The sequence below is a fragment of the Mustela putorius genome, unplaced genomic scaffold, assembly GCF_011764305.1.
Source record: "Mustela putorius furo isolate JIRA1106 unplaced genomic scaffold, ASM1176430v1.1 tig00000228_pilon_pilon_pilon, whole genome shotgun sequence".
In the NCBI taxonomy this organism is placed as follows: Eukaryota; Metazoa; Chordata; class Mammalia; order Carnivora; family Mustelidae; genus Mustela; species Mustela putorius.
In genome coordinates, this window is record NW_025421322.1 from 19,651,572 (window position 1) to 19,677,812 (window position 26,241).

The 26,241-nt window shown below is 37.7% G+C and overlaps 1 protein-coding gene across 1 annotated transcript in view; it reads left to right on the forward strand.

Moving 5' to 3' along the window:
• Positions 1–16,387: 16,387 nt before the first annotated feature.
• The window catches only part of SLC30A8 (solute carrier family 30 member 8), a 36,315-nt gene continuing 26,461 nt past the window's right edge, over positions 16,388–26,241 (forward strand). Inside the window, exon 1 of the mRNA XM_004743475.2 lies at positions 16,388–16,544. Within this exon, the coding sequence (XP_004743532.1) occupies positions 16,474–16,544 (71 nt within the window). The 5' untranslated portion in view covers positions 16,388–16,473. The remainder of the gene's footprint in view (positions 16,545–26,241) is intronic.

Below are 26,241 nucleotides of genomic sequence, written 5' to 3' on the forward strand. Positions count from 1 at the left end.
AGCAAGATGGACAGACTGAGGCAAAGTGAGTGAAAGGTGAAAAATCTTTAAACCCATTAGTACAGGGACGGAAGTATCTTTTTGGAATACTGATGCTTACGGTCCCATTACATAATTTCACATGGCTGCAGTTTAACTTCCTCCTTCTCCTCTGGCCTCCATTTTCACTAAATCCTCTATGTTCATTAGTGTGCTGGGTGCATAGATTCTTATCTTTTTTTTTTTTTTAAAGATTTTATTTATTATTTATTTGACAGAGAGAAATCACAAGTAGATGGAGAGGCAGGCAGAGAGAGAGAGAGAGAGGGAAGCAGGCTCTCCGCTGAACAGGGAGCCCGATGCGGGACTCGATCCCAGGACCCTGAGATCATGACCTGAGCCGAAGGCAGCGGCTTAACCCACTGAGCCACCCAGGCGCCCTATAGATTCTTTTCTGTGAAAAAATGGAGGAGAGTCTTTTTTGGTTTAATATGTTGCTAAGAGAAGATAGTTTACATGGAAGGAGAACCTGGAATCAGACGCCTTCCTACTCCTTCCATTCCTTTCTATTCCTCAAGAAAACTTGGAAGTACTTGGATTTCCATAGGCCCTGGACTGTAGGGTTCAAGGCAAACATCTCAGAGGCCAGAAGATCCGCCCGTTGGTTATATCAGCATATATCCAGGATTTTTAGCAGATCAGAAATCTGGGTGTTTTAAGAAAGTTCTTTGTTGCATTTACTGAGATTATTTAAATCTAGTCCTCAAAATTGGAAATGTAACTTTGTCTTATGGGCTTTAGGTTTTTTTTTTTTTTTTAAATTTCTTTATTTTTCCATTCTCTTATACTTTCAGCATTGTTCCTTCCTCATTTCACATGAAGGGACACCAGCTCAGATTTGCGTGTGTCCAGTGTGGTTCGTGGAGGAAGCAGGAGTTTATGCCACCAATTTTCATTCCTATTCCTGGAGTCTTAGGACTCTTTAGGAATTTCTTTTCGACTCAAGGAAAAAATTCACCAAATGTTGTTATGGATGGAGATATACATGAGAAACTGGTCACATTACTGGGGGGCATTGTGGAGAGTGGGGTGGGGGGACCTCTCTCAGCGTGGCTCTTAAGGCTTAGGAAACCAACATGGGTGGGATGCGCAGAAATGCAAAAAACTTGCCAGGTGGTTGTGCCCTCTTCTCATCTCAGCTGCAATTATAAGGCTGATAAAATGGAAAAATAAATATTTGTGCAATGACTGGGAAAAGCCAATTAGTTTTGCACCAATGAGAAATAATGCAGAGCTCCTCGTGTCCTATAATAAATTGGCTTTCTCCGCATATATTTTTAAATGTATACTGTTCAAATGTACTTAGAAGCTTACATAGCACTAGAATAAAGTATATTCTGAAAGTTTAGTAGGAGAAATAAACAATAACGTTTCTATATTTTAAGAAGGTAAAATAATTAAAATAGCATCTAGTTGTGTGACATTTTAGCTAGTCAATGTCATGGTTGTCTCTTTTGCTTCCATGTGTCAGTTTGCATGATCTTCTCTCTTGCTGTCTTTCTTTCCCCTTCAAGGAAGCATAGATAAAGCTAGGACATGCCAGTTAGCAATACAATTTCAAGCTTAATACCCCTGCCAACTCCAAGTTTTTTTAAAGGACAAAAAGTCCTGTCTCTTATAGTTTTTCTTCTTATAAGTTGACTTGACAGCTAGATCTAAAATTACTTTCTGATTTTTGTTTTTATATTTGATCAGGCAGAATTGCCTATCTGATTATAGGCTGGCTTTACCTATGAAGTATTAACATGAAGATCCTTTACTTATTAAACAGTTACTACTAAGTTTATATGTGAAATGGTGCTGTGAATTGTGTAAGGCTGATGATTCACAGACCTGTACCCCTGAAACAAATAATACATTATTTAATAAAAAACTTTATATATAAAATGAATCTTACATAAACTACTGCAGTTAATCTTCACAACTACAAGAAAAATCCAATTATTCTTATTTTATAGGAAGGAAAGCAAAAGATTCAGAAAGGCTCCCCACTAGCAAGTAGAGTGATACCCAATTCTCCATGACTTCATGGTTTACCCTAAATCACTATGAAATATTTCTCACCAGTATTTTCCATCTGTCCATCCATCCATTCATTCCTTCATTCATTGATTTAAAAAATGTATATTTTTAACCCATGACATACCACACACTTTCTACCCAGAACTGAGGACAGAACAGTGTGAAACAGCAAAACTCATTCCCACCAAGAACTTACATCTCATAGGAGTGGATGAGACCAGAAACAAAGCCAAACTGTGGAAAGAACCAAGATGCCCTTCAACGGACGAATGGATAAGGAAGATGTGGTCCACATACACTATGGAGTATTATGCCTCCATCAGAAAGGATGAATACCCAACTTTTGTAGCAACATGGACGGGACTGGAAGAGATTATGCTGAGTGAAATAAGTCAAGCAGAGAGAGTCAATTATCATATGGTTTCACTTATTTGTGGAGCATAACAAATAGCATGGAGGACATGGGGAGTTAGAGAGGAGAAGGGAGTTGGGGGAAATTGGAAGGGGAGGTGAACCATGAGAGACTATGGACTCTGAAAAACAATCTGAGGGGTTTGAAGTGGCGGGGGTGGGAGGTTGGGGTACCAGGTGGTGGGTATTATAGAGGGCACGGATTGCATGGAGCACTGGGTGTGGTGAAAAAATAATGAATACTGTTTTTCTGAAAATAAATAAATAAATTTAATAAAAAAAAAAGAAAAAAGAAAAAAAAAGAAACCCTTGGTTAACAAAAAAAAAGAAAAGATAACTGGTTCAATGGAAACTGTCTACCATTGATTATACACATGCTGCTCTCTAGAAGAGAGGCCGCCGGACCTGCCCTCTGGATTTTTGTTGATTACATTAAGGCCACTATGACATGCTTAGGTGTTCAGTTTAGATAAACAACTCTAAAGTCTGTTTATCATCTGTACCACATGTATTTTTGAAACCTAGAAGAAAGTCTCATGTGGAGGTTCTTAGGGACAAGGATGGGCAAGTCACACTTCTAAGTAGTCTTTTCACATTACTTAATGTCTTAGTTAAATCACTTTTTTAGGGGGAGCCTTCCCATTTCCTCTCATCTACTGAATCATAAGTTGCTGTTTGTAAACATTATGCTGAAGACGAGGAACTGAAATTCTCTGTAAAAGAGATGTGCGGTGTAGAGCGAGGAGGATAATTTTGCCCTTAGGGTGTTGGAAGAGATATTATTTCTCGGGCACTGTCATTACTTTCACAATTAGACGAAGCCAGAAAAGATTCACCTTCCTGTGACATTTCCCTGAAAGACGGGAAAATATTTGGATTCATGTGACAAAGTGAATGTTTCATTTTAAGTTGTCTAACTGTTCAGAACAATGTTAAAAAGCTTCAGTGTCTATAATTTCAGGCCCTGGAGAGTGAGATTTTCTCTTTTAAGGCCGCGAGAAACTGTAAGATAATATATAATGTGTAATGTTGTTTTTGATTGACGGAGCCAGATCTAGGAACCCAAGGGTCTAAGGCAGGAGTTTCTAATTTCTAGTGTTGGCATTTGAAGGTAACTGGGCTGGTGATAGTCACTTTTATCCTCGCTCTTTGCTCAGGTTTTGTGAATGAATGTTATGTTCTTTAAGTATAAATATGTTGGCAGTACTGTGACATGTTTGCTAGCTTGTGATTACTATGATATGTCACCCAGTGCCAAATGGATTGCTTTTTCAAAGGCAGTTCTCCTTTAGATTATAAATTCCCAGACAGCAGGAATTATGTCTGTTTAAATCACTGGAGCTTAGCATAAACTTATAGCTTAGCTATCAGAAGTGGGAATTTTATCAAGGCTTGGGAGGAAGAGGAGGATGGGTTGATGCACCAATTGTTGGGTTGGACAATGGAACTGAGTTCTCTCTTACGGCTTCTTGCTTTCTTCTTCTCTTCTTTCCCAGTGAAAGCAACTTCTGTGAATTTTAGCCTGTTCAATTTTCTAGTAAACAAGTCAGAAGGAGGGTGTGGAAGTGTAGTGCTACAGAGTCACGGGGGAGTTATGGACCAGCTGCCACAACTATCAGATCTTCTTGCTCCAGTAGGTAGAGGACAGGCCTGGGAGTCTCCCAGCAAAGGCAAAAGGAAAGGAAATAGCTTCATTATTGATGCTTACTTTAACATTCACTCAACAGCAGCCTCATAAAAACTGGACAAACTTGGCTTAAGAAAGTGTGTGTGTGTAAATTTTAGGGCAGGACGTTGTAATGGTAGATGCATATCATTATACACTTATCCAAACCATGGACTGTACAGAGCCAAGAGGGAAGCCTAACGTAAACCATGCACTCTGGATGACGACGATGATCATGATGGATCCATGTAGGTGGGCCAGTTGTAACATATACCATCCGGTGCAGGATGTTAGTGACCGAGGAGGTTGTGCATGGGAGGGGACATGGGGTATGTGAGAAATCTCTGTACCTTCCACTTAATTTTTCTGTAAACCTAAACTACTGTAGAAAACACAGTTTATTAATAGTTAAAAATAACATGGAAGCAATTAACTGTTGACAGGCCCATAAGATAGTCCTAAAATATGCATTGAATTGAACTGTACAAGAAAAAAAAAGTGTGTGTGTGTGTGTGTGTGTGTGTGTGTGTGTGTGTATCCATTAACACACAAAGAAGTCCATGAAGATATTCAGGATATTCTGAAAACTGATTTATTTCCTGGATCTTAGCCTAGGATCTTTGGTGGAAGACACATCGCCTATTGTCTATCTTTTTGAATTTTCAACATGTTTGTGTATATATCTTACTTTTTAAACTAAAAATACATTTGCAATTTTATTTATGTGGTATTTATCTCATGCTACATTTTATCTCTTTTATCTACAAATGCCTTCTCAAATTTTAAAGCATTTAACAATATTAAATACTTGGAAATAGTTTTGTTACTTTTGAAGGATGACGGGGATTATTTTTACTCACAAGTCTTCTGAGGTGGCTCAGTACTGTCATTCAAAATTTTCTGGTTAGGAAATTGGGGCAGAAAGATGCAAACTTATCTACTGATTGACATGCTGAAAATCAGCAAAAGGAACAGACTTAGACCTTATAGCCCCCAAATTTACTAACTGGGTGCTTTCAGCACGATAGCATAGTCAATTTGGCAGTAGTTTCAGTTAAAATGGGTGGTTGGGCTGGATTCAGGTGTCCAATATGATAGTTCTGAGGAGAAATATCCTCAGAAAAGAATTTAATATGTGGAAGTATACCATATTGTCTAATAAGCTATTGGGTAGAAATTAAATAATCACATCTACCCGATAAAGACTTCGAATTAGTAGCTGATGATCACAGAGGGTAGAGTGGAATGTTCAAAGGCCTATAATATGGTCAGTCAACAGTGGAAAGAATGTATACAAACAGACAATGAATCCAATGTGTTCCTCTTAGGATTAATCAGCATACTTCTCTTCAGTTAGGGGGTTGGTCTTTATTAATAAGTTAAGGTAGAAATGGCTGTGTTGTATACAGCAGATTAAAGAGAACAATTCTTCATTTGCTGACAGCAACATCCATAATAATGATGATTCTAAGAAGTAATGAAGAATTAGTATTCATTGGGACATTACATTAATCATAGAATCGATTTCTCCTTCTGTTTCCTTCAGGAGAAAATGGCCAAGGGGCATCTGACATTACTTATTCACCAGCTTTCTTGGAAACTAACTTGTGACTAGGAAATGCAAGTTATGCCAAATCCCACTCTAACCAACTTCTATCAAACACTGTTCATACTGCTTTGTCATATTGATTTTTGTGGCATAAATAATATTTAAAATATGAGGACACTGTCATTGTGCCTTGGATATTATTTTTGTGGCAGTTTAATCCGGGCATTTATAATGTTTAAAATGAAATTTTTATCTGTGAATGATGAATTATCACAATTCTGTGGAAGACTGAGAGAAAAATCTTAGTTTTAAATTCTGAAGGGTAAGGGGGAATGTTACCCTAGGTATTTAAAGCTTTAAGTAATCCCTTACAAAATGTAATACTCTCAATAATACATTACATATTTGTCCATGACAACTAAATACGTATTTTTGTTCTCTTTTGGAGTTAACTGCCTCTGAAGGAAATGCAAGCTCCCATGCTCTGCCCCTGACCAATGCCTGAGTGACTGAGTAGGGAATTTAGGATTGCAACAGGTAACATGATACCTCACTCATGGGTGCTGGATGCAAATTCCAAGAACGCATTCCCTGATGGTGGCGGAGAGACTCATACAGTTGGATTGGCAACATTTTATTTTTATTTTAAAGATTTTATTTATTTATTTGACAGAGACAGAGATCACAAGCAGGCAGAGAGGCAGGCAAAGAGAGAGCAGGAAGCAGACTCCCCACTGAGCAGAGAGCCCGACAGGGGACTCCATCCTCAGACCCTGAGATCCCGACGGGGGACTCCATCCTCAGACCCTGAGATCATGACCTGAGCCAAGGCAGCAGCTTAACCCACTGAGTCACCCAGGTGCCCGGATTGGCGATATTTTAAAATGTAGGCTCACCAGATGGAAATCTGTTAATACCCAAAGAAGAGATGAATTAGCTAGCAGTGCCTTGTGGTTGTGCTTCCAAGCAGAAAACCCACCTGACGTCCCATGATGCATTTTGGGTTTGATGTGAAAGCAATGGCTCCGTCTTTCAGGGGAAAGCTTCCAGGAGGCTTTTGTCTTGTCTTCTGGATGCTCTCCTGAGAGGCAGTCTTGTCAGCCTCGAGTCAAATAAATCCAGACTTGGAGATTCAGAGGAGAAGATGAGCTATGTCTTTGCTCTCTTGGCATTCATCTGGGGACTTGCTGTGAAAATCGTTCTCTGAAGACGAAAGGCCCCGCAAGGCCTTCACTAAAGTAAACTGTACTCATAAAAATTAAATGGTAGCATTCCAGATAATGACAAGGGGCTCTCTCTAATTCAGAAATTCAATGTTTTAGTTTTCAGTGATGCTTTTTGCATATTTAGATCAAGGAGCTGGAACACTAGAAATTATGTTTTTGTCTACCTTTTTTTTTTCCTTCAAAAGGCTCAAATAGGGAAGTAATTTTCCAAATAGACCAATATGAGTGTTTGTCAGCCACAATAAAAATGCTCAGATAATAATATCAAGCATCCAACAAATGTCCAAAACAGTAACAAAAGAAATAAAGTTCTGGTGATTCGACAAAGCAAACCAAAGGGATTGTTGTCTTAAAGCCAAAACCAGAATAAAACCCAGTTTGATTGAAGTTTTCTGTGTGAACTGAGAGACAGACTGATGTTCTAATGTGGAGTGTCAGAGGCAAATACTCATTAGCCACCCTGAGAACAAAACGCAGATGGGTAAGAGGTAATCATGAAGTCTCCTAAAATCCTTCAGCACAATTTAACCTCCTAGACATGAGAGCAGCGGGCTGGATGGGCAGACACACCCTCTAGGGGACAGTTTGTGTCTCCACTAAGTGCCAGAAGCAATCAGCAAGGGAAAGAAAAACTAATTGGATGAAATGGACCAGCTGAAAAGACAGAAAGTGACCCTTCTGGAAACGAAGGTCATAGCCAGCCATGCTCCAGGATCCTCCTCTCAACGCAGAGCTCTTAAGGACCCACATCCTCAAGATCCTGCAAGCTCCCCACCTTGGGGCAGCCTCCCCTGGTAGCCTTGAGTACTGTCCTTCGTGTCCCTTCCATGGGATTAGAGCTGTTAGTCTCAGTCTTCCTACCGGCAGAACAGTTTGTTATAGTGAATTGTAGATCTGTAATCATTTTAGGGAAGAGACTGTTGGGGATCATTAATTCCATCAGGGGTTGGCACAGAGCCTATCTAAATGAATTCACACCCACACACCCACACACCCACCCACACACACTTCCCTGAGACTGTGCCTTTTATCTTCTGTTCCCTCGGGCTTAGCGAGATGCCTGGCACATAGTAGTCACTTGAAACTTCTAAATAAAATCAAACTATGAATCGTGCTAAAGCTCTAATTTGATTTATTTATTTAAAATTTATTTTTATCTCCTGCAAAAGGCAAATGATGTGTTTTTTCCCTCTGCTAGCCCCAAAAGAATGTAATAATCTTCTGCCTCACAGAAGTTTGAAATTACAATCTTTTTGCTCAAGTATTTCAATTACATTTTTTTTTCTTTCTGGGTATTTTTTTTTTTTTTTTCTGGTTAACTTTCTGTCATCCAATGATGATAACTTCAAGGTGACTGAATAAGGATATTTACCTTTTTTGCCATTAACATGCCAAATTATCTTTAATTCATCTGCAATCTAACTACACAGCTAATTCCTTGACCACCTTAAATGGTATCTCTAGATGGTACATGTAGGCCAAAATGATTGCTAAAGTCATTGTTTTTTCATTGTCATTTTTCAAAAGAAATTACATTTTTTGGTAGTTTCCAAGAAACCAGGTGGTAACAATTTGAAGGAATATTTAAGGGTCCTTTCTTTTTAAAAAGTTTAAAAATTCATTTAAACTAAAAAATAAACATAATTTATCCATTTTTCTCACCTTTGGTTACCCCCTATTTGTCCTCTATCAACTTAGATTTTTGTATATTTATAAATTTATATATATACAAAAATCTAAGTTGATAGAGTTGATATTTTATATTCCACATGAGATGAACATATTGTATTTGTCTTTCTCTGTTTGACTTATTTCACTCAGCATAATGTTGTTACAAATGGCAAGATTCCCTTCTTTCTTATGGCTAAATAATATTTCATTGTATACACATACCACAATTTCTTTATCCATTCACTCATTGATGGACACTTGTGTTGTTTTCATATCTTGGCTAGTGTAAGCAATGCTACATAGAATATGGAGGTGCATATATCTTTTTGAATTAATATTCCTGTTTTCTTTGCATAAATATCCAAAAGCGGAATTGCTGGATCTTCTCGTAGTTCTATTTTAAATTTCTTGAGGAACCTCCATACTTTTTCTCATGGTGGCTGCACCAGTTTGCGCCCCCACCCATAGTACACAAGAGTCCCCTTTACTCTACGTTCTTGCCAACACTTGATATTTTTAATCTTTTTGATAATAGCCATCTTAATAGGTGTGAGGTGATACTTCACTGTGCCTTTGATTTGCATTTTCCTTATGATTAATGATGTAGAACAACTTTTCACATTCCTGTTGGCCATCTCTATGTCTTCTATGGAAAAATGCCATTCAGATCTTCTGCCCATTTTTTAATGATTATTACTGTGTTTTTTTGTTTTTTTGTTTTTTTTTTGCTATTGAGTTGCATGATTTCTTTATTCCCTAATCAGGTACATGATTTGCAAATATCTTCTCCCATTCAGTAGGTTGCTGTATCATTTTGTTGATGGTTTCTTTTGCTGTGCAGTAGGTTTTAAGTTTGTTGTAGTCTCACTTGTTTATTTTTCTTTTGTTACTTTTTGGTTTTTGGTGTCAGATTCAAAAAATTGCCTCCAAGTACTATGTCAAGGAGCTTACTGGCTCTGTGTTTTTCTAGGAGTCTTTTGTGCAAGTTTGTAATCTATTTTGAGTTAATTTTGTATATTGTGTCAGATAGTGGTCCAGTTTCATTCTTTTGCACGTGGCTGTCTGTTTTTCTTGGCACCATTTATTGAAGACACTGTCCTTCTCCACTGTATATTCTTGGGTCCTTTGTTGTAAATTAATTGACCATGTATGTGTGGGTTTAATTCTGGACTCTCTATTCTGTTCTATTCATCTATATGTCTGTTTTTACGCCAATACCACAGTTTTAATTACTACAGATTTATAATGCAGTTTGAAATCTGTATTAGATAGAATCTAATCTCTATTAGATAAATGTGATGCCTCCAGCTTTGTTTTTCTTCTTTTTTTAAGATTTTATTTATTTATTTGACAGAGAGATCACAAGTAGGCAGAGCAGCAGGCAGAGAGAGAGGGGGAAGGAGGCTTCCCACCAAGCAGAGTTCGATGTGGGACTCAATCCCAGGACCCTGAGATCATGGCCTGAGCCGAAGGCAAAAGCTTAACCCACTGAGACACCCAGGCGCCCCTTTGTTCTTCTTTCTTAAGATCGCTTTGGCTACCTGGGCTCTTTTGTGGTTCCATACAAATTTTAGGATTTTTTTCCCATTTCTGTGAAAAATGCCATTGGAATTTTGAGAGGGATTGTGTTGAATAAATCGCAGTGGGTAGTATGGACATTACAGCAATATTCTTGCAATCCATAAGCACCGAATATTTTTTCATTTGTTTCTTCTTCAATTTCTTTGATTAATGTTCTATAGTTTTCAATATACTGGTCTTCCACCTCCTTGGTTAAATTTACCTCTAGGTATTTTGTTCTTGTTGATGTGATTGTAAATGGGGTATTTAAAAAGTTTATTTTTCTGATAGTTCATTTTTGATATATAGGAATATAGGAGATTTTTGTGTAGTGATTCTGTATTCTACAACTTTACTGGATTTGTTTATTGGTTCCAAGAGGATTTTTTTTTTTAAGATTACTTATTTATTTGAGAGAGAGTGGACAGAAGGAGAGTGAGAGGGAGAAGCAGACTCCTCACTGAGCAGGGAGCCCAAGGCAGGGCTTGATCTCAGGACCCTAAGATCATGACCTGAGCTGAAGGCAGATGCTTAACTGACTGAGCCACCCAGACGTACCAGTTTTAATAGTTTTTTGATGGAGTCTTGAGGATTTTCTGTATATAATATAATATCCTCTGTAAATAGTGAAAGTTTTACTTCTTTTACAATTTAAATGCCTTTTGTTTGTTTCCTTGCCTGATTGCTTTGGGGAGGACTTCCAATACTATGCTGAATTAATGTGGCAATGTGAGCATTCTTGTCTTGCTAATCTTAGAGGAATTGCTTTCAGCTTTTCACCACTAATGGGGTTAATATATATGGTCTTTATTATGTTGAGATACAGTCTCTCTATGTCCACGTGTTTGAGAGATTTTAATCATAAACAGATGTTGTATTCTGTCAAATGCTTTTTCTGAATCTGTTGAAATAATCATGATTTTTCTTTTCTTATTCTTTCTTATATCTTTCTTATTCTAATGCCATAAGTCATGGCTTAGGTCCTTAGAATCCTCTCTTGCTTGTTAAAGTAAACGAAATAAAAAAGAGAAACACAGGGGCGCTGGATGACTCAGTGCGTTAAGCCTCTTCCTTCAGCTCAGGTCATGATCTTAGGGTCCTGCGATTGAGCCCCACATCAGGCTCTCTGCTCAACGGGGAGCCTGCTTCCCCCCTCTCTCTGCCTGCCTCTCTGCCTACTTGTGATCTATCTCTCGCTCTCTCTGTCACATGAATAAATCAAATCTTAAAAAGAAAGAGAGAGAGAGAGAAACATAAATAGTTGTGAGAATGTGAAGCCAGCAGATAACTACTTCAGAATTTGCAAGATGAAGTCAACCAAATCTACCCTGGAGAGTGCATTTAGGGGTTAATTAAGTTTGCAGAGTGCTTGTAAAAGGAATTGTGGGACAAGGAGGCTCATCAATAAGACATATACTTCATAAACATCTTAACCACCTAGTCCCAATATTCTCCCCTACCCAAAACTGCTAGTTTATTTTTGTATTATTTATTTGCATCAATCAAACTTGATAAAAATATTTCCTTTGTTTTAGCATCAATATTTTATCAAGTTTTTTTCAAAAAATACCAATTACATTTGCACTGAAACATTTCTATAGCTCAATCTTTTAAAAAATAAAAGTGGCAAAAGAAAGAGTTATATAGTCCAATTTATCAAGGAGAAAATAAAACTCAGATGGCTCATTCCATTCTCACATAAAGTATGAAATATCAGGAAATGGTTTGTGTTCTATACATGTTTACATTAGATTAAAATGAAATTTCCACAACGTTCTTTAAAATACAATCCAATTAAATTTTCAGTGTCTTTATTTTCACATTCCTGGATGCAACTTGTGAAAAACTCACACTGTAGTAATAACCATAAAATCACCTTGCTAAGGAAATGCCACTGAGCTTAGAAATAATACCTGTATAGTCTGTGTGGGAATACAGAAGTCCAGAATCTTAAGCAGGTGATTATACTGATTGAGTTCTTATTTCCTTCCTTGTTTTGTCCTCCTTATGTAGGACACATTCTGAATTGCACTTGACTGTTAAGCAGGTAGAACGAGGCAGGCACACATTCATTTCAGAAATCACAAATCACACATTATTTGAACACATTGGGCCAAGAGAGCTTGAGGGATTGACTTGAAGTCATAGCGGCTGGTAAGTTCAAGTCCCCCAGTCTTCTTTATAATAACTTCTACTTCCTTGGTGGATTCTTCCACTCATGGGTAATTCTTAGCCTCATGCTAAGACTGGGGTCAATTTCTCCGAGACAGTCAGGACATTTTACTTAGACATGGCTGAATCCATAGCAACTCACTTCTACACAACACTGAATATATGCCAGATGCTAGGCTAAGAGCTTTTATACACATTATCTCTTTTACTCTTCACAAGCACTCTGTAGACAGGGACTCCATTAATCTACCATTTTACAGATGAGAAACTGAAAACCACAGAAGCCAGGCGATTTGTTCAAGGTCACACATGTAAGGAAATGGTCAACCTGGAAACTGATATTAAGTGTATCTGATTTGAAAGCCCATGCACTAAGTCACTTTACTATACTGCCTCTCCACACAAATAAGAAAAAGCAAAACAGAATGAAAACCCACATGATGATTTTAAAACAAGCTCACTTTCCTGTCTCTTTTTAAAAGATAGCTACATGCAAACAACAGCAATATGAAGTGTTTCTGAAGTATGAGTTTAAATTTTGGGAATGCAAATCTTGAGAATTCAGTACTTGAGTGTCTAGGGAGGATCACGGTGGTTTTCCGTAAACACACCCTTTCTGCGAGTGAAATACCAAAATGATGTGTGAGACACCTGTGTAAATTATTTTTGCACAAGTATTAGTTACTGTTTGTAAAATCCTATAAAGAAATTGTTGCCAACGACAGCTAGGGCTGGGGAGCTGAACCAGTTTTTTGGTCATGTCAGGGATGTTCTTGTGGCTGACAGGATATTTATTCCCAGAAGTAACTGTTATAAATTGCATTTTGCCCCTTCAGTTGCTACAAGCTTGTGATGGTGAGTGGGCGGAGAGGACAACCTGTAATTCAGGATGGTTTAGAAACTGGTTGCCTTGGAAACTGGAAAAAAAAAAAAAAAACCAGCATAATGCCCACCAAAGCTGACTGTCAAAAAGAGAAAGGATTTTCTTTTCTTTGATCCATGTTGCTTTCTGAGTACATATTTTGTGAATTTTTTTAAAAAAATTTTCCAATTTATTTATTTTCAGAAAAACAGTATTCATTATTTTTGTACCACACCCAGTGCTCCATGCAATCCGTGCCCTCTCTAATACCCACCACCTGGTTCCCCCAACCTCCCACCTCCCCTTCAAACCCCTCAGATTGTTTTTCAGAGTCCATAGTCTCTCGTGGTTCACCTCCCTTCCAATTTACCCCAACTCCCTTCTCCTCTCGAACACCCCTTGTCCTCCATGCTATTTGTTATGCTCCACAAATAAGTGAAACCATATGATAATTGACTCTCTCTGCTTGACTTATTTCACTCAGCATAATCTCTTCCAGTCCCATCCATGTTGCTGCAAAAGTTGGGTATTCATCCTTTCTGATGAATTTTGCCAGTCTGATTAGGGCCATTGGTCCTTAGTGGGTGGCACGTGCCAGAGCAGGGCAAAGGTTAGTCAGAGAGGATGGGAAATTCTTCATAAACATTGTCCCGACAGAATACTGAGGGGAAGGGGCTGATGGTGTAGTTAGAATGAGTTTGTAAGATGACAAATTTACCAACAGGTGAACCTTTCACACAATGTGACATGCAGGCAATTCTTAATCATAATTTATCTACATTTAAATTTGTAGCAGGAAAACTTACTTTTTTTAAACACAAAAGTTTTATTTGCTGTAATGTTTGCTACTCTTATGCCACTTACACCAGAAGTTTTGGTTTATACTAGAGCAGTTATTTTCAAGGGCAGCACTTGGAAATTCCCACAAATTTGTTGAAAGTAATTTCTTAATACTTTAAAAATATGCCTATTAAATTTTTTATTTTTAAATGGCTCACACATGCACACATACACATTTTATAGGTTTGTGTATGTGTGTGAATATATATTTAAGTAAATCATAGGAAATGGCTGATTTTAGACTGCATTAGGTCTACCAAATGGCAATTTTATATATTTCAATTTATAAATAAAGAACAGAGATCACAGAACACATGTTTTTTTCCTCCTTTGTTGGGGTCCCCATCCCTCTCCTCTCTTCTTCACCTTACCCTTTTCTGTATCAGTCCTCCCCTACACTTCCCGTATATCCTCACTCCCTTCTTGCCCCATAGGTAATTCACATTAACAACCTAGTATGTACCTCTGTGCTCACAGAATCGTGAACAGACCTAAATATGTCTGTGCATCTATATATGTGTTAGTGCCAAAACTTATGATGCAGAATCTCAAACTTACAGATTCTTTCTTTTCCTGTTGATAGCTATCGCTATACATTCTCTTTCCTGCATCTGAATATCGCTTATCTTCTTTCCTCTGCACTTCCATCTAATGGAGTTAAGCCCAATTCACTTTCTGGCATTCACTCACTTGAATTCCATTTCTCTCCTATGTTCTAGAAACAACTCACAAATGATTCAAGCTGCAAAGCGTTGCAGCGTGTTGCACAGATGGGTTAGTAATTCTTTTCTGGTTTCCTACTTTGTACCCACAGAATAACCTATTATTTTGTAAAGTTAAGAGTAAGGATATATGAGAAGGAAATGCTTTGGATTATTCTAGAAATGCCAGACCCAGAATTTCTGCTGCAAGAAAAAAATGGCCTCCCAGAGCCATTTCTCTGGTTTCCATCTGTCCCAACCAAGCTAATGATTGGTTAGACAATGGGGTCATACAGAAAGACCTTAGAATTTATCTTATGGCTGAGACTATTCGAAACCTTAAACACGAGGTACAGCTTCACTGCAGATGTGATAGGACACCTGAGGCTCTCACCATCGGGCAGAGGCGACCTCTCCTCTCACTGCTGCTGGAATTGCCATCGAATCCCATTTTCTTTTTCAGAGACAGTATTTATCCCACTAAGCCATCGTGGCAGACTCTTGCTCAGAACGATGTGCAGATTCCCAAGATGCTGGGCAAGTGGGCTATTCCTGGACTCCACTACTCTGTCTGAGTTTCCCACTAGGAAGTGAGTGTTGACAGAAGGAGAAGAAAGAGGACTCAGCGGTCAGAAATTTATGGCCTTCTCTCCAGTCTGCCCTTGTGCACCTGTACAGGTCCTGGATGCTCTTTGGCCTCCTCACAAATGCCTACCACAAAGGGTTGCTACCGTCAGGTTAGAGTCCCTTATCTTATTTGGAAAGGAAAAATGCTTAATAATGAAATATAATGTGAATTCCTACAAGTTTGCGGGTTGAAGGTCCTTCGGGATTAAATCAGAAGATGCTGTTTCTGAGTTGTGATTTGTTTGCCTGATAGGGTTTCCTTGGGTGAGTCTTTTATCCTCAACAAAGGATACCCTAGCCAGGGAGAAGACAGATCATTCCAGTTCTTGTAGGTATGACTGAGGGCTGTAATTTATTTAGAAGCTGAGTCTGCCCTTTTTCTGCCTGTCAGAAGGGCTTCAAAGCTGCCACAGCAGGAACTGTCTCAGATCACAGCCCGTAGCAACTAATGACCCATGTCCTCCCGTCAGTAGTGAAAACCGAAAATGGTCCTAGGAGAGGAGAAGTAAATCCTGACAGCTGCTTCGAGGTCATCTTAGAACTAAATCTCAGGAGAAATGTCTTTAGGTTGAGAGAGAGGTTCCCCCCAAAACACAGAAAGGAAAAGAAAGGGAAAAACATGAGACTAGCGCCCAGAAGGGTGTCTACAGCTCACCCAGGTGTGTTTTGAAGACCAAATCTCTACCTCAGCAATTAGCAGGAAGCCCCGGAGCTCCTCTGCCTCTCAGCAAACAGTGGAATCAGATAGCATCGGAAGCACACTTGCGTGCATATACACACAGACACACAGACAGACACGCAGACACACTGACACACACACACAGAAACACACACACACACAGGCTTCACCTGATCCTTCCTGCAGGTCTCTGTAGGAAAGGAGTTTCTGTGGGTGAGAGAACGGGACCCGATGATGGTCCAAGAAGGCTGTAATTTTGGCACACCTACCAAGAACATTGATGTAGGAGGCTCGTTACTCTAAAGCCCAGAAGCCTTTTTATTTTTTTTCTTTAGAAAGTATGTGAATGATTGTAAGGCTGCTTTGCTTCCCAAACTGGGCAGTGAGGTAAAAACAGCAGAAGCCACAACCACCACAAACAACAGCAGAAGCTCTCCTTCTGACCACCATGGAGTTTCTGGAAAGAACTTACCTTGTGAATGACAGAGCCACTAAGATGTATGCCTTCACCCTAGACAGGTAACTGATATCTGTTTCTGCTTCATGACTTTCTGTGTCTTGAGTATTCAATCAATCCTTAGATCCTATTGCTTCAAAATCAGAAACTTTTGCTATGCAACTCAGGAGCATTTTGCAATATCGGATAAGCTGTTCACTGACCTGTATGATCCATATCCTGAAAAATGTAGGATTTGATTCCTTAAATATTATTAAGTACACAAAGGATACATTTTATTAATATATTTTTCATCTGTAGTTTATCTTTCAGAAAGCAGGCATGCATGATCTAATCTGCTTGCCTTTCTTTTCCTCAATTCTTCCCATTTTTAAAGTTCTAAGTAAATTTTACTAAATTATATTTAGAAAAAAAGTAAGGCTTTTCAACTATGTGACAGAATTGGGGTTGCATTGATTTTTAAACCAATTGCTGTCTTCTTAATCATGAAATGCCATAATCAGATGTATACAACCATAATGAATATAGCTGGGTTTAATGTCCTACGTAGTTCTGGTTCCATCTACTAGCTCCACAGTACAACATGCACAGTACCACATTCATTCATCTTCCTCTTAATGAACTACTATTAATTAAACACACTCAATACGTAACAGGAGGAAAACACGTCTACTCTCAGATCTTTGTCCTCTTGAAACTTTGAGCCTAACATGGAATGCATATAGAAAAGAGGCAATTGCAAAATACCATAGAAGTGTCATTCTGGAGGTGTGTAATGAGAAGATCTCAAAGGAACTTAGGCGTTAGCTAGACTTTAGGGGTCAGAGAAAGCATTTCAGAAGTGATAGAGTAAGAACTGAAAAATGAAAGTGAGTTAGAGGAAAGTTAGGAAAACTCCTCATAGAAAATCCAGTTAGGGTACATTTTCCAGTCTGAGATAATTTGCCTGGTAAAAACAGACACATTTAAGAATAAGAGTTATGTGTGTTTGGGGAATTCAATCTGAATGAGGAGCAAAGAGAGACATGCTTAGTACAGATGAATGAACGGAAATCTAAAATGATTTCATGGTTAGGAGCAGAGCTTAGGAGAATACATACCCGTTAGTAGTATGTGTAATGTTTGTGTTTGTTTCGTGGAACTAAATTCATATTCTGAAGAGGAGCAACATTGTGTTTGATAGCATCAAATGTTTGAACAACTGCAAAGGGACTTTTTTTTATAGGATCTTTATAATTTTGTTTTAAAAATATATGATACACAGACCTGTATCCCTGGGGCAAATAATACATTATATGTTAATAAAAATAATTAATAAAAATACATGATAGAATCTAGCATATCTATTATCTCACATTATAAGAACTATTTTCTATTAGATGTGATTTATTAAGACCACAAATAACAAAATCTCATGTTAGGTGAGGCACAAATTTTAGACAACAAATTGTTTTTACTATAGGCACTGTTAATAGAGCATCTCTACATTATCAAAATAACACTATTTCCCTTCTCATTAAAATAGACCATTAATGCTCTGTTACACAAATAAGGCCAACCATTTATTATAGTTACAGGGTCTCTTTCCCTTCCTAAATGGGTATGATTTTCAGGATATGTTGATGAGAGAAACTATCAAACACATCTTTATTTTCTTTTCATATAGAAAGAGTTATACCTGGGAGAGATGATTTATGCCAATCCCTCCCTTATTTTACCAGTTAGGAACCTGAATGCCAAAGAGAAGAAGTGTCTTTCTTAAGGTCAGATGTCTAATTATGACAGAGCTGGGATCTGAACCCATGCCTTCCGTTTGTGAATTTAGTGTCAGCTTATTCCTCTTCCACCTCTCCTTCCCACACATTTTCACCTTGTGGTCTCCTGAATCCCTAATCTATTTCTGAGGACACATGGACCTTGATTTCTTATTTGCTTCCTTTTACCATCTTCCCCAACCACCTTTCTCATATATTTTATTCTATCTCTATTTCCCAGACAACTTTGTCCTCTGATACTCCTCTTTTCTCCTTCCTTCTCTTTTCTACTTATAATCAGGTTTCAATTTAAATTGTCAACAGCTATTGAGAAACTTAACCTGAAGGAATTTTTATTCTCTAATTCTACAAAAGAAGTGTTTCATTTATCTACTGCTGGGCTACCAACTAGTCTCAGAATGTAATAGCTTCAACAGCAATCATTTTATTATTTATAATTCTTGGGTCAGTGAGGTTTGTTCACGGGGCTGTATTCTGCTGGTGTCTGGGATGTGGAAAAAGTTCCAAGATGGCTTTACTCACATGTGTAGGAGCTTTATAATGGCTTTTGGTTAGTCTTCATTCTCCTTCCCATGACCTCAAACTTTTCCCCCTTAAAGGAACCTGCTACGTCCCTCCCTCCCAAATTCAAATTTTGAAGCCTGAACTCCATGTGACTATGCTGGAGACAGGACCTTTAAAAGCCTGGTAAAGGTTAAATGAAGTCATTTGAATGGAGCCCTGATATGGTAGAACTGGTGTCTTCATAAGAGGAAAAGATACCAGAGATCTCTCTCCATCAGGTGAGGATATAGCAAAGTAGCCATTTACAGACCAGGAAGAGAGCTTTTGCCAGAAACTGAATTTTCCAGCACCTTAATCATGGAGTTTGAGTCTCCAAAACCATGAGAAAATAACTTTCTGTTGTTTAAGCTATCCGGTCTGTGATATTTTGTTATAGCAACTTGAGCAGCTTTCACTGGATCAGATTGTGGAGTAATTTATGCCTTACGGCATTGTTGAAGACAGTCATCAATAACTGATTAAGTAGGTCAACAGTTGGATGTGATACCTATTTAGGCAGAGCAGCCAGCAGCTTAACAGTGAGACCACGGGAAGAGACAGTCAAAGCAAACATAATTAAAATGATCAGCATCCTTGGGCTGGGTGGAGGAGATAAAGATGACTCTGTGTATGCCAAGGCTGCACCCTCTTGGGAAGAATAACAGACATTCCTCATGTAGGGGACATCAGAGGAAAGAGAGTCCACTTAATTAGACAAATAAGCAATATTAAGCAAATAATAGAGCAAACAAGTAAACATCAGCAGCAATGGATCTTTAGGAATCAGAATACAGAATTGTTACTGTGTATTATCTAAAACATCCAATTTCAGGTTAAATATTATAAGACCTGGAAAGAAACAGCGAAAAATAACCCAAACACAGTAAAAAGAGCAGGTAATAGAAACTACCTTTAAAAGAGCCCAGATGTTGGACTTAGCATTCAGAGATTTCAGAGTAGTCATTATAAATATGATTGAAGAATTAAATGAAATCATTTTTAAAAAATTAAAGAGAGATTTGATGGCAGTGTCTCATCAAAAAATGTCAATAAAGAGAAAGAAATTATATAAAAAAAGAGCCAAATGGAAATTCTGAGGTTCAAAGTACATTAAGTAGAATAAAAAATTTGCTAAAGGGGCTCACCAGTAGATATGAACTGACAGAATAATCAGTGAACTTGAAGATAGATCAACAGATATACAACATAAGAACACAGAGAAGAAAACAAGGAGGAAAAAGTAACAAAACCTCAAGGAAATGTGGCACATCATCAAATGCCCTAACACACATGTAACGGGAAGACCAGAAGGAGAGGAGAAAAAGGAGGAGAGAAATATGCAATACATTTTGAGAATATTCAAAGAAATAATGGTTAGAATTTTCCAAAATTTGGTGACAGTATTAATTTACACATCCACAATGGTTAACAGACTCTAAGAAGAATCAAAGAAAACAGATCTACACTCTGACATATTATAGTGAAAATACTGAAAGCAAAACACACAGAAAAAATCTTGAAAGCATCAAGAGAGAAAAAAAATTCATCATATTCAAAAGCACCTCCGTAAGATCAACATCTGACTTCTAGCAGAAACAAAGTACCTGGAAGGCAGGGGAATGACATATTCAAAGGGCTAAAAGAAAAAAAGAACTGCCAACCAATCAGTTTATATCCAGCAAATCTATCTTCTAAAATAAAGGTGAAATGAAGACATTTCCCAGATGAGCAAAAACTGAGAAATTTTTTTTGCTAGCATACTCACTAGGGAAAAATTTCAGACTGAAAATAAATGACAACAGGCATTAACTTGAATCAACACACAAAAGCCAAATAGCATCAGTAAAGGTAATTATGAAAGACAGAATATTTACTCTTTCTTCTCTTAATTGATTTAAAGGTAAGTTGCATACATAACATATATATAATATTAGATGAAATGTTGAAAATAGAGAAAGATACAAACTACCAAACTAACTCAAGAGAAAATAGAAAATACAAGATCTATAACAAATAAATAACTAAACAAAAACTTAGTAATAAGGAAACTCCATGCAAAGAAAATTCTAAACCCAGATGTCTTCACTGGTGGTCTTTACCAAATACATAAAGTAGAATTAATTACCAATTCTTCACAAATTCTTCCAAAAAAGAAAACAGAATGAACATTATCCAACTTATTCTACATTTCAATATTTCATTTATAGCAAAATAAAAAGATACCACAAGAAAATAAAACTACACATCAATACACCTTATAAATAAACATAAATTCAAAAATCCCTCTACCCAACACTAACAAACTGAACACAAGATATAAAAAAATTATGAACTATGGTGAAGTCAGATTTATCCCAGTAATGCATATTTGATTTAACATTTGAAATACAATGAAAATAATATACCACATTAATAGAATAAAAGACAAAACCCACATATGATTATCTCACTAGATGCAGAAAAAGCATTCGATAAGACTCAACAGCATTTCATTATGGTGACATTCACCAAACAAAGAATAGAAGGGAACTTCTTCAACCTGATAAAAAGCATCCATGAAGCTAACATTAAACTTAGTAGTATCCCACAGATTTTGAACTGTTGTATTTTCATTATCATTTGTTTCCATGATTTTTTTCAATTCTTCTTTAATTTCCCGGTTGACCCATTCATTCTTTAGAAGGATGCTGTTTAGTCTCCATGTATTTGGGTTCTTTTCAAACTTCCTTTTGTGGTTGAGTTCTAGCTTTAGAGCATTGTGGTATGAAAATATGCAGGGAATGATCCCAATCTTTTGATACCGGTTGAGTCATGATTTAGGACCGAGGATGTGATCTATTCTGGAGAATGTTCCATGTGCACTAGAGAAGAATGTGTATTCTGTTGCTTTGGGATGAAATGTTCTGAATATATCTGTGATGTCCATCTGGTCCAGTGTGTCGTTTAAGGCCTTTATTTCCTTGCTGATCTTTTGCTTGGATGATCTGTCCATTTCAGTGAGGGCAGTGTTAAAGTCCCCTACTATTATTGTATTATTGTTGATGTGTTTCTCTGATTTTGTTATTAATTGGTTTATATAGTTGGCTGCTCCCACGTTGGGGGCATAGATATTTAAAATTGTTAGATCTTCTTGTTGGACAGACCCTTTGAGTATGATATAGTGTCCTTCCTCATCTCTTATTATAGTCTTTGGCTTAAAATCTAATTGATCTGATATAAGGATTGCCACTCCTGCTTTCTTCTGATTTCCATTAGCATGATAAATTCTTTTCCACCCCCTCACTTTAAATCTGGAGGTGTCTTCGGGCTTAAAATGAGTTTCTTGGAGGCAACATATAGATGGGTTTTGTTTTTTTATCCATTCTGATACCCTGTGTCTTTTGACAGGGGCATTTAGCCCATTAACATTCAGGGTAACTATTGAGAGATATGAATTTAGTGCCATTGTATTGCCTGTAAGGTGACCGTTACTGTATATGGTCTCTGTTCCTTTCTGATCTACCACTTGTAGGCTCTCTCTTTGCTTAGAGGACCCGTTTCAATATTTCCTGTAGAGCTGGTTTGGTGTTTGCAAATTCTTTCAGTTGTTGTTTGTCCTGGAAGCTTTTAATCTCTCCTTCTATTTTCAATGAGAGCCTAGCTGGATATAGTATTCTGGGCTGCATGTTTTTCTCATTTAGTGCTCTGAAAATATCATGCCAGCTCTTTCTGGCCTGAAAGGTCTCTGTGGATAAGTCAGCTGCCAATCTAATATTTTTACCATTGTATGTTACAGACTTCTTTTCCCGGGCTACTTTCAGGATTTTCTCTTTGTCACTGAGACTTGTAAATTTTACTATTAGGTGACGGGGTGTGGGCCTATTTATATTGAGAGGAAAATATATAGCGTTACAAGCCTTTCTCAAGAAACAAGAAAGGTCTCAGGTACACAACCTAACCCTACACCTAAAGGAGCTGGAGAAAGAACAAGAAAGAAACCCTAAGCCCAGCAGGAGAAGAGAAATCATAAAGATCAGAGCAGAAATCAATGAAATAGAAACCAAGAAAACAATAGAACAAATCAACGAAACTAGGAACTGGTTCTTTGAAAGAATTAATAAAATTAATAAACCCCCGGACAGACTTATCAAAAAGAAAAGAGAAAGGGCCCAAATAAATAAAATAATGAATGAAAGAGGAGAGATCACAACTAACACCAAAGAAATACAAAAAATTATAAGAACATACTATGAGCAACTCTACGCCAATAAATTTGACAATCTGGAAGAAATGGATGCATTCCTAGAAACATATAAACTACCACAACTGAACCAGGAAGAAATAGAAAGCCTGAACAGACCCATAACCAGCAAGGAGATTGAAACAGTCATTAAAAATCTCCAAACAAACAAAAGCCCAGGGCCAGATGGCTTCCCAGGGGAATTCTACCAAACATTTAAAGAAGAACTAATTCCTATTCTCCTGAAACTGTTCCAAAAAATAGAAATGGAAAGAAAACTTCCAAACTCATTTTATGAGGCCAGCATCACCTTGATCCCCAAACCAGACAAGGATCCCATCAAAAAAGAGAGCTATAGACCAATATCCTTGATGAACACAGATGCGAAAATATTCAACAAAATACTAGCCAATAGGATTCAACAGTACATTAAAAGGATTATTCACCATGACCAAGTGGGATTTATTCGAGGGCTGCAAGGTAGGTTCAACATCCGCAAATCAGTCAATGTGATACAACACATCAATAAAAGAAAGAACAAAAACCATATGATACTCTCAATAGATGCTGAAAAAGCATTTGACAAAGTACAGCATCCCTTCCTGATTAAAACTCTTCAAAGTGTAGGATAGAGGGCACATACCTCAATATCATCAAAGCCATCTATGAAAAACCCACCGCAAATATCATTCTCAATGGAGAAAAACTGAAAGCTTTTCCGCTAAGGTCAGGAACACGGCAGGGATGTCCATTATCACCACTGCTATTCAACATAGTACTAGAGGTCCTAGCCTCAGCAATCAGACAACAAAAGGAAATTAAAGGCATCCAAATCGGCAAAGAAGAAGTCAAACTATCACTCTTCACAGATGATATGATACTATATGTGGAAAACCCAAAAGACTCCACTCCAAAACTGCTAGAACTTATACAGGAATTCAGTAAAGTGTCAGGATATAAAACCAATGCACAGAAATCAGTTGCATTTCTCTACACCAACAGCAAGACAGAAGAAAGAGAAATTAAGGAGTCAATCCCATTTACAATTGCACCCAAAACCATAAGATACCTAGGAATAAACCTAAGCAAAGAGGCACAGAATCTATACTCAGAAAACTATAAAGTATTCATGAAAGAAATTGAGGAAGACACAAAGAAATGGAAAAATGTTCCATGCTCCTGGATTGGAAGAATAAATATTGTGAAAATGTCTATGCTACCTAAAGCAATCTACACATTTAATGCAATTCCTATCAAAGTACCATCCATCTTTTTCAAAGAAATGGAACAAATAATTCTAAAATTTATATGGAACCAGAAAAGACCTCGAATATCCAAAGGGATATTGAAAAAGAAAGCGAACGTTGGTGGCATCACAATTCCGGACTTCAAGCTCTATTACAAAGCTGTCATCATCAAGACAGTATGGTACTGGCACAAAAACAGACACATAGATCAATGGAACAGAATAGAGAGCCCAGAAATAGACCCTCAACTCTATGGTCAACTAATCTTCGACAAAGCAGGAAAGAATGTCCAATGAAAAAAAGACAGCCTCTTCAATAAATGGTGTTGGGAAAATTGGACAGCCACATGCAGAAAAATGAAATTGGACCATTTCCTTACACCACACACAAAAATAGACTCAAAATGGATGAAGGACCTCAATGTGAGAAAGGAATCCATCAAAATCCTTGAGGAGAACTCAGGCAGCAACCTCTTCGACCTCAGCCGCAGCAACATCTTCCTAGGAACAACGCCAAAGGCAAGGGAAGCAAGGGCAAAAATGAACTATTGGGATTTCATCAAGATCAAAAGCTTTTGCACAGCAAAGGAAACAGTTAACAAAATCAAAAGACAACTGACAGAATGGGAGAAGATATTTGCAAACGACATATCAGATAAAGGACTAGTGTCCAGAATCTATAAAGAACTTAGCAAACTCAACACCCAAAGAACAAATAATCCAATCAAGAAATGGGCAGAGGACATGAACAGACATTTCTGCAAAGAAGACATCGAGATGGCCAACAGACACATGAAAAAGTGCTCCATATCACTCGGCATCAGGGAAATACAAATCAAAACCACAATGAGATATCACCTCACACTAGTCAGAATGGCTAAAATCAACAAGTCAGGAAATGACAGATGCTGGCGAGGATGCGGAGAAAGGGGAACCCTCCTACCCTGTTGGTGGGAATGCAAGCTGGTGCAGCCACTCTGGAAAACAGCATGGAGGTTCCTCAAAATGTTGAAAATAGAACTGCCCTATGACCCAGCAATTGCACTACTGGGTATTTACCCTAAAGATACAAACGTAGTGATCCAAAGGGGCACATGCACCCGAATGTTTATAGCAGCAATGTCCACAATAGCCAAACTATGGAAAGAACCTAGTTGTCCATCAACAGATGAATGGATCAAGAAGAAGTGGTATATATACAGAATGGAATACTATGCAGCCATCAAAAGAAATGAAATCTTGCCATTTGCGACAACATGGATGGAACTAGAGCGTATCATGCTTAGCGAAATAAGTCAAGCAGAGAAAGACAAGTATCATATGATCTCCCTGATATGAAGAAGTGGTGATGCAACATGGGGGCTTAAGTGGGTAGGAGAAGAAGAAATGAAACAAGATGGGATTGGGAGGGAGACAAACCATAAGTGACTCTTGATCTCACAAAACAAACTGAGGGTTGCTGGGGGGAGGGGGTTTGGGAGAAGGGGTTGGGATTATGGACATTGGGGAGTGTATGTGCTTTGGTGAGTGCTGTGAAGTGTGTAAACCTGGTGATTCACAGACCTGTACCCCTGGGGATAAAAATATATGTTTATAAAAAAAAAAGAACAGGAATAAAGAGAGGCCATCAAAAAAAAAAAAAAAAACTTAGTAGTAAAGATCTGAAAGCTTTCCCTTAACATCAGGAACAAGACAGGATGCCCATTTTATTGTGTGTTCTAGCCAGGGAAAACAGGTAAGATAAAAATAAAAATAAAAATAAAAAGCATCCAGATTGGAAAGGAAGAAATAAAAATTAATACTATTTGCAGATGACATCAACTGGTATAAAAAAATCCTACAGGATCCAATTTTTGGAGCCTCTGAAGCCCACCTTTGGATCTCTTGTTTAGTATTTCAAGGAGCAATCTCAGCTCAAAGTAAGTTAATATTAGAGCCTAGGACAAAAAAACAGTATTTAAAGGGAAAAAATTGGC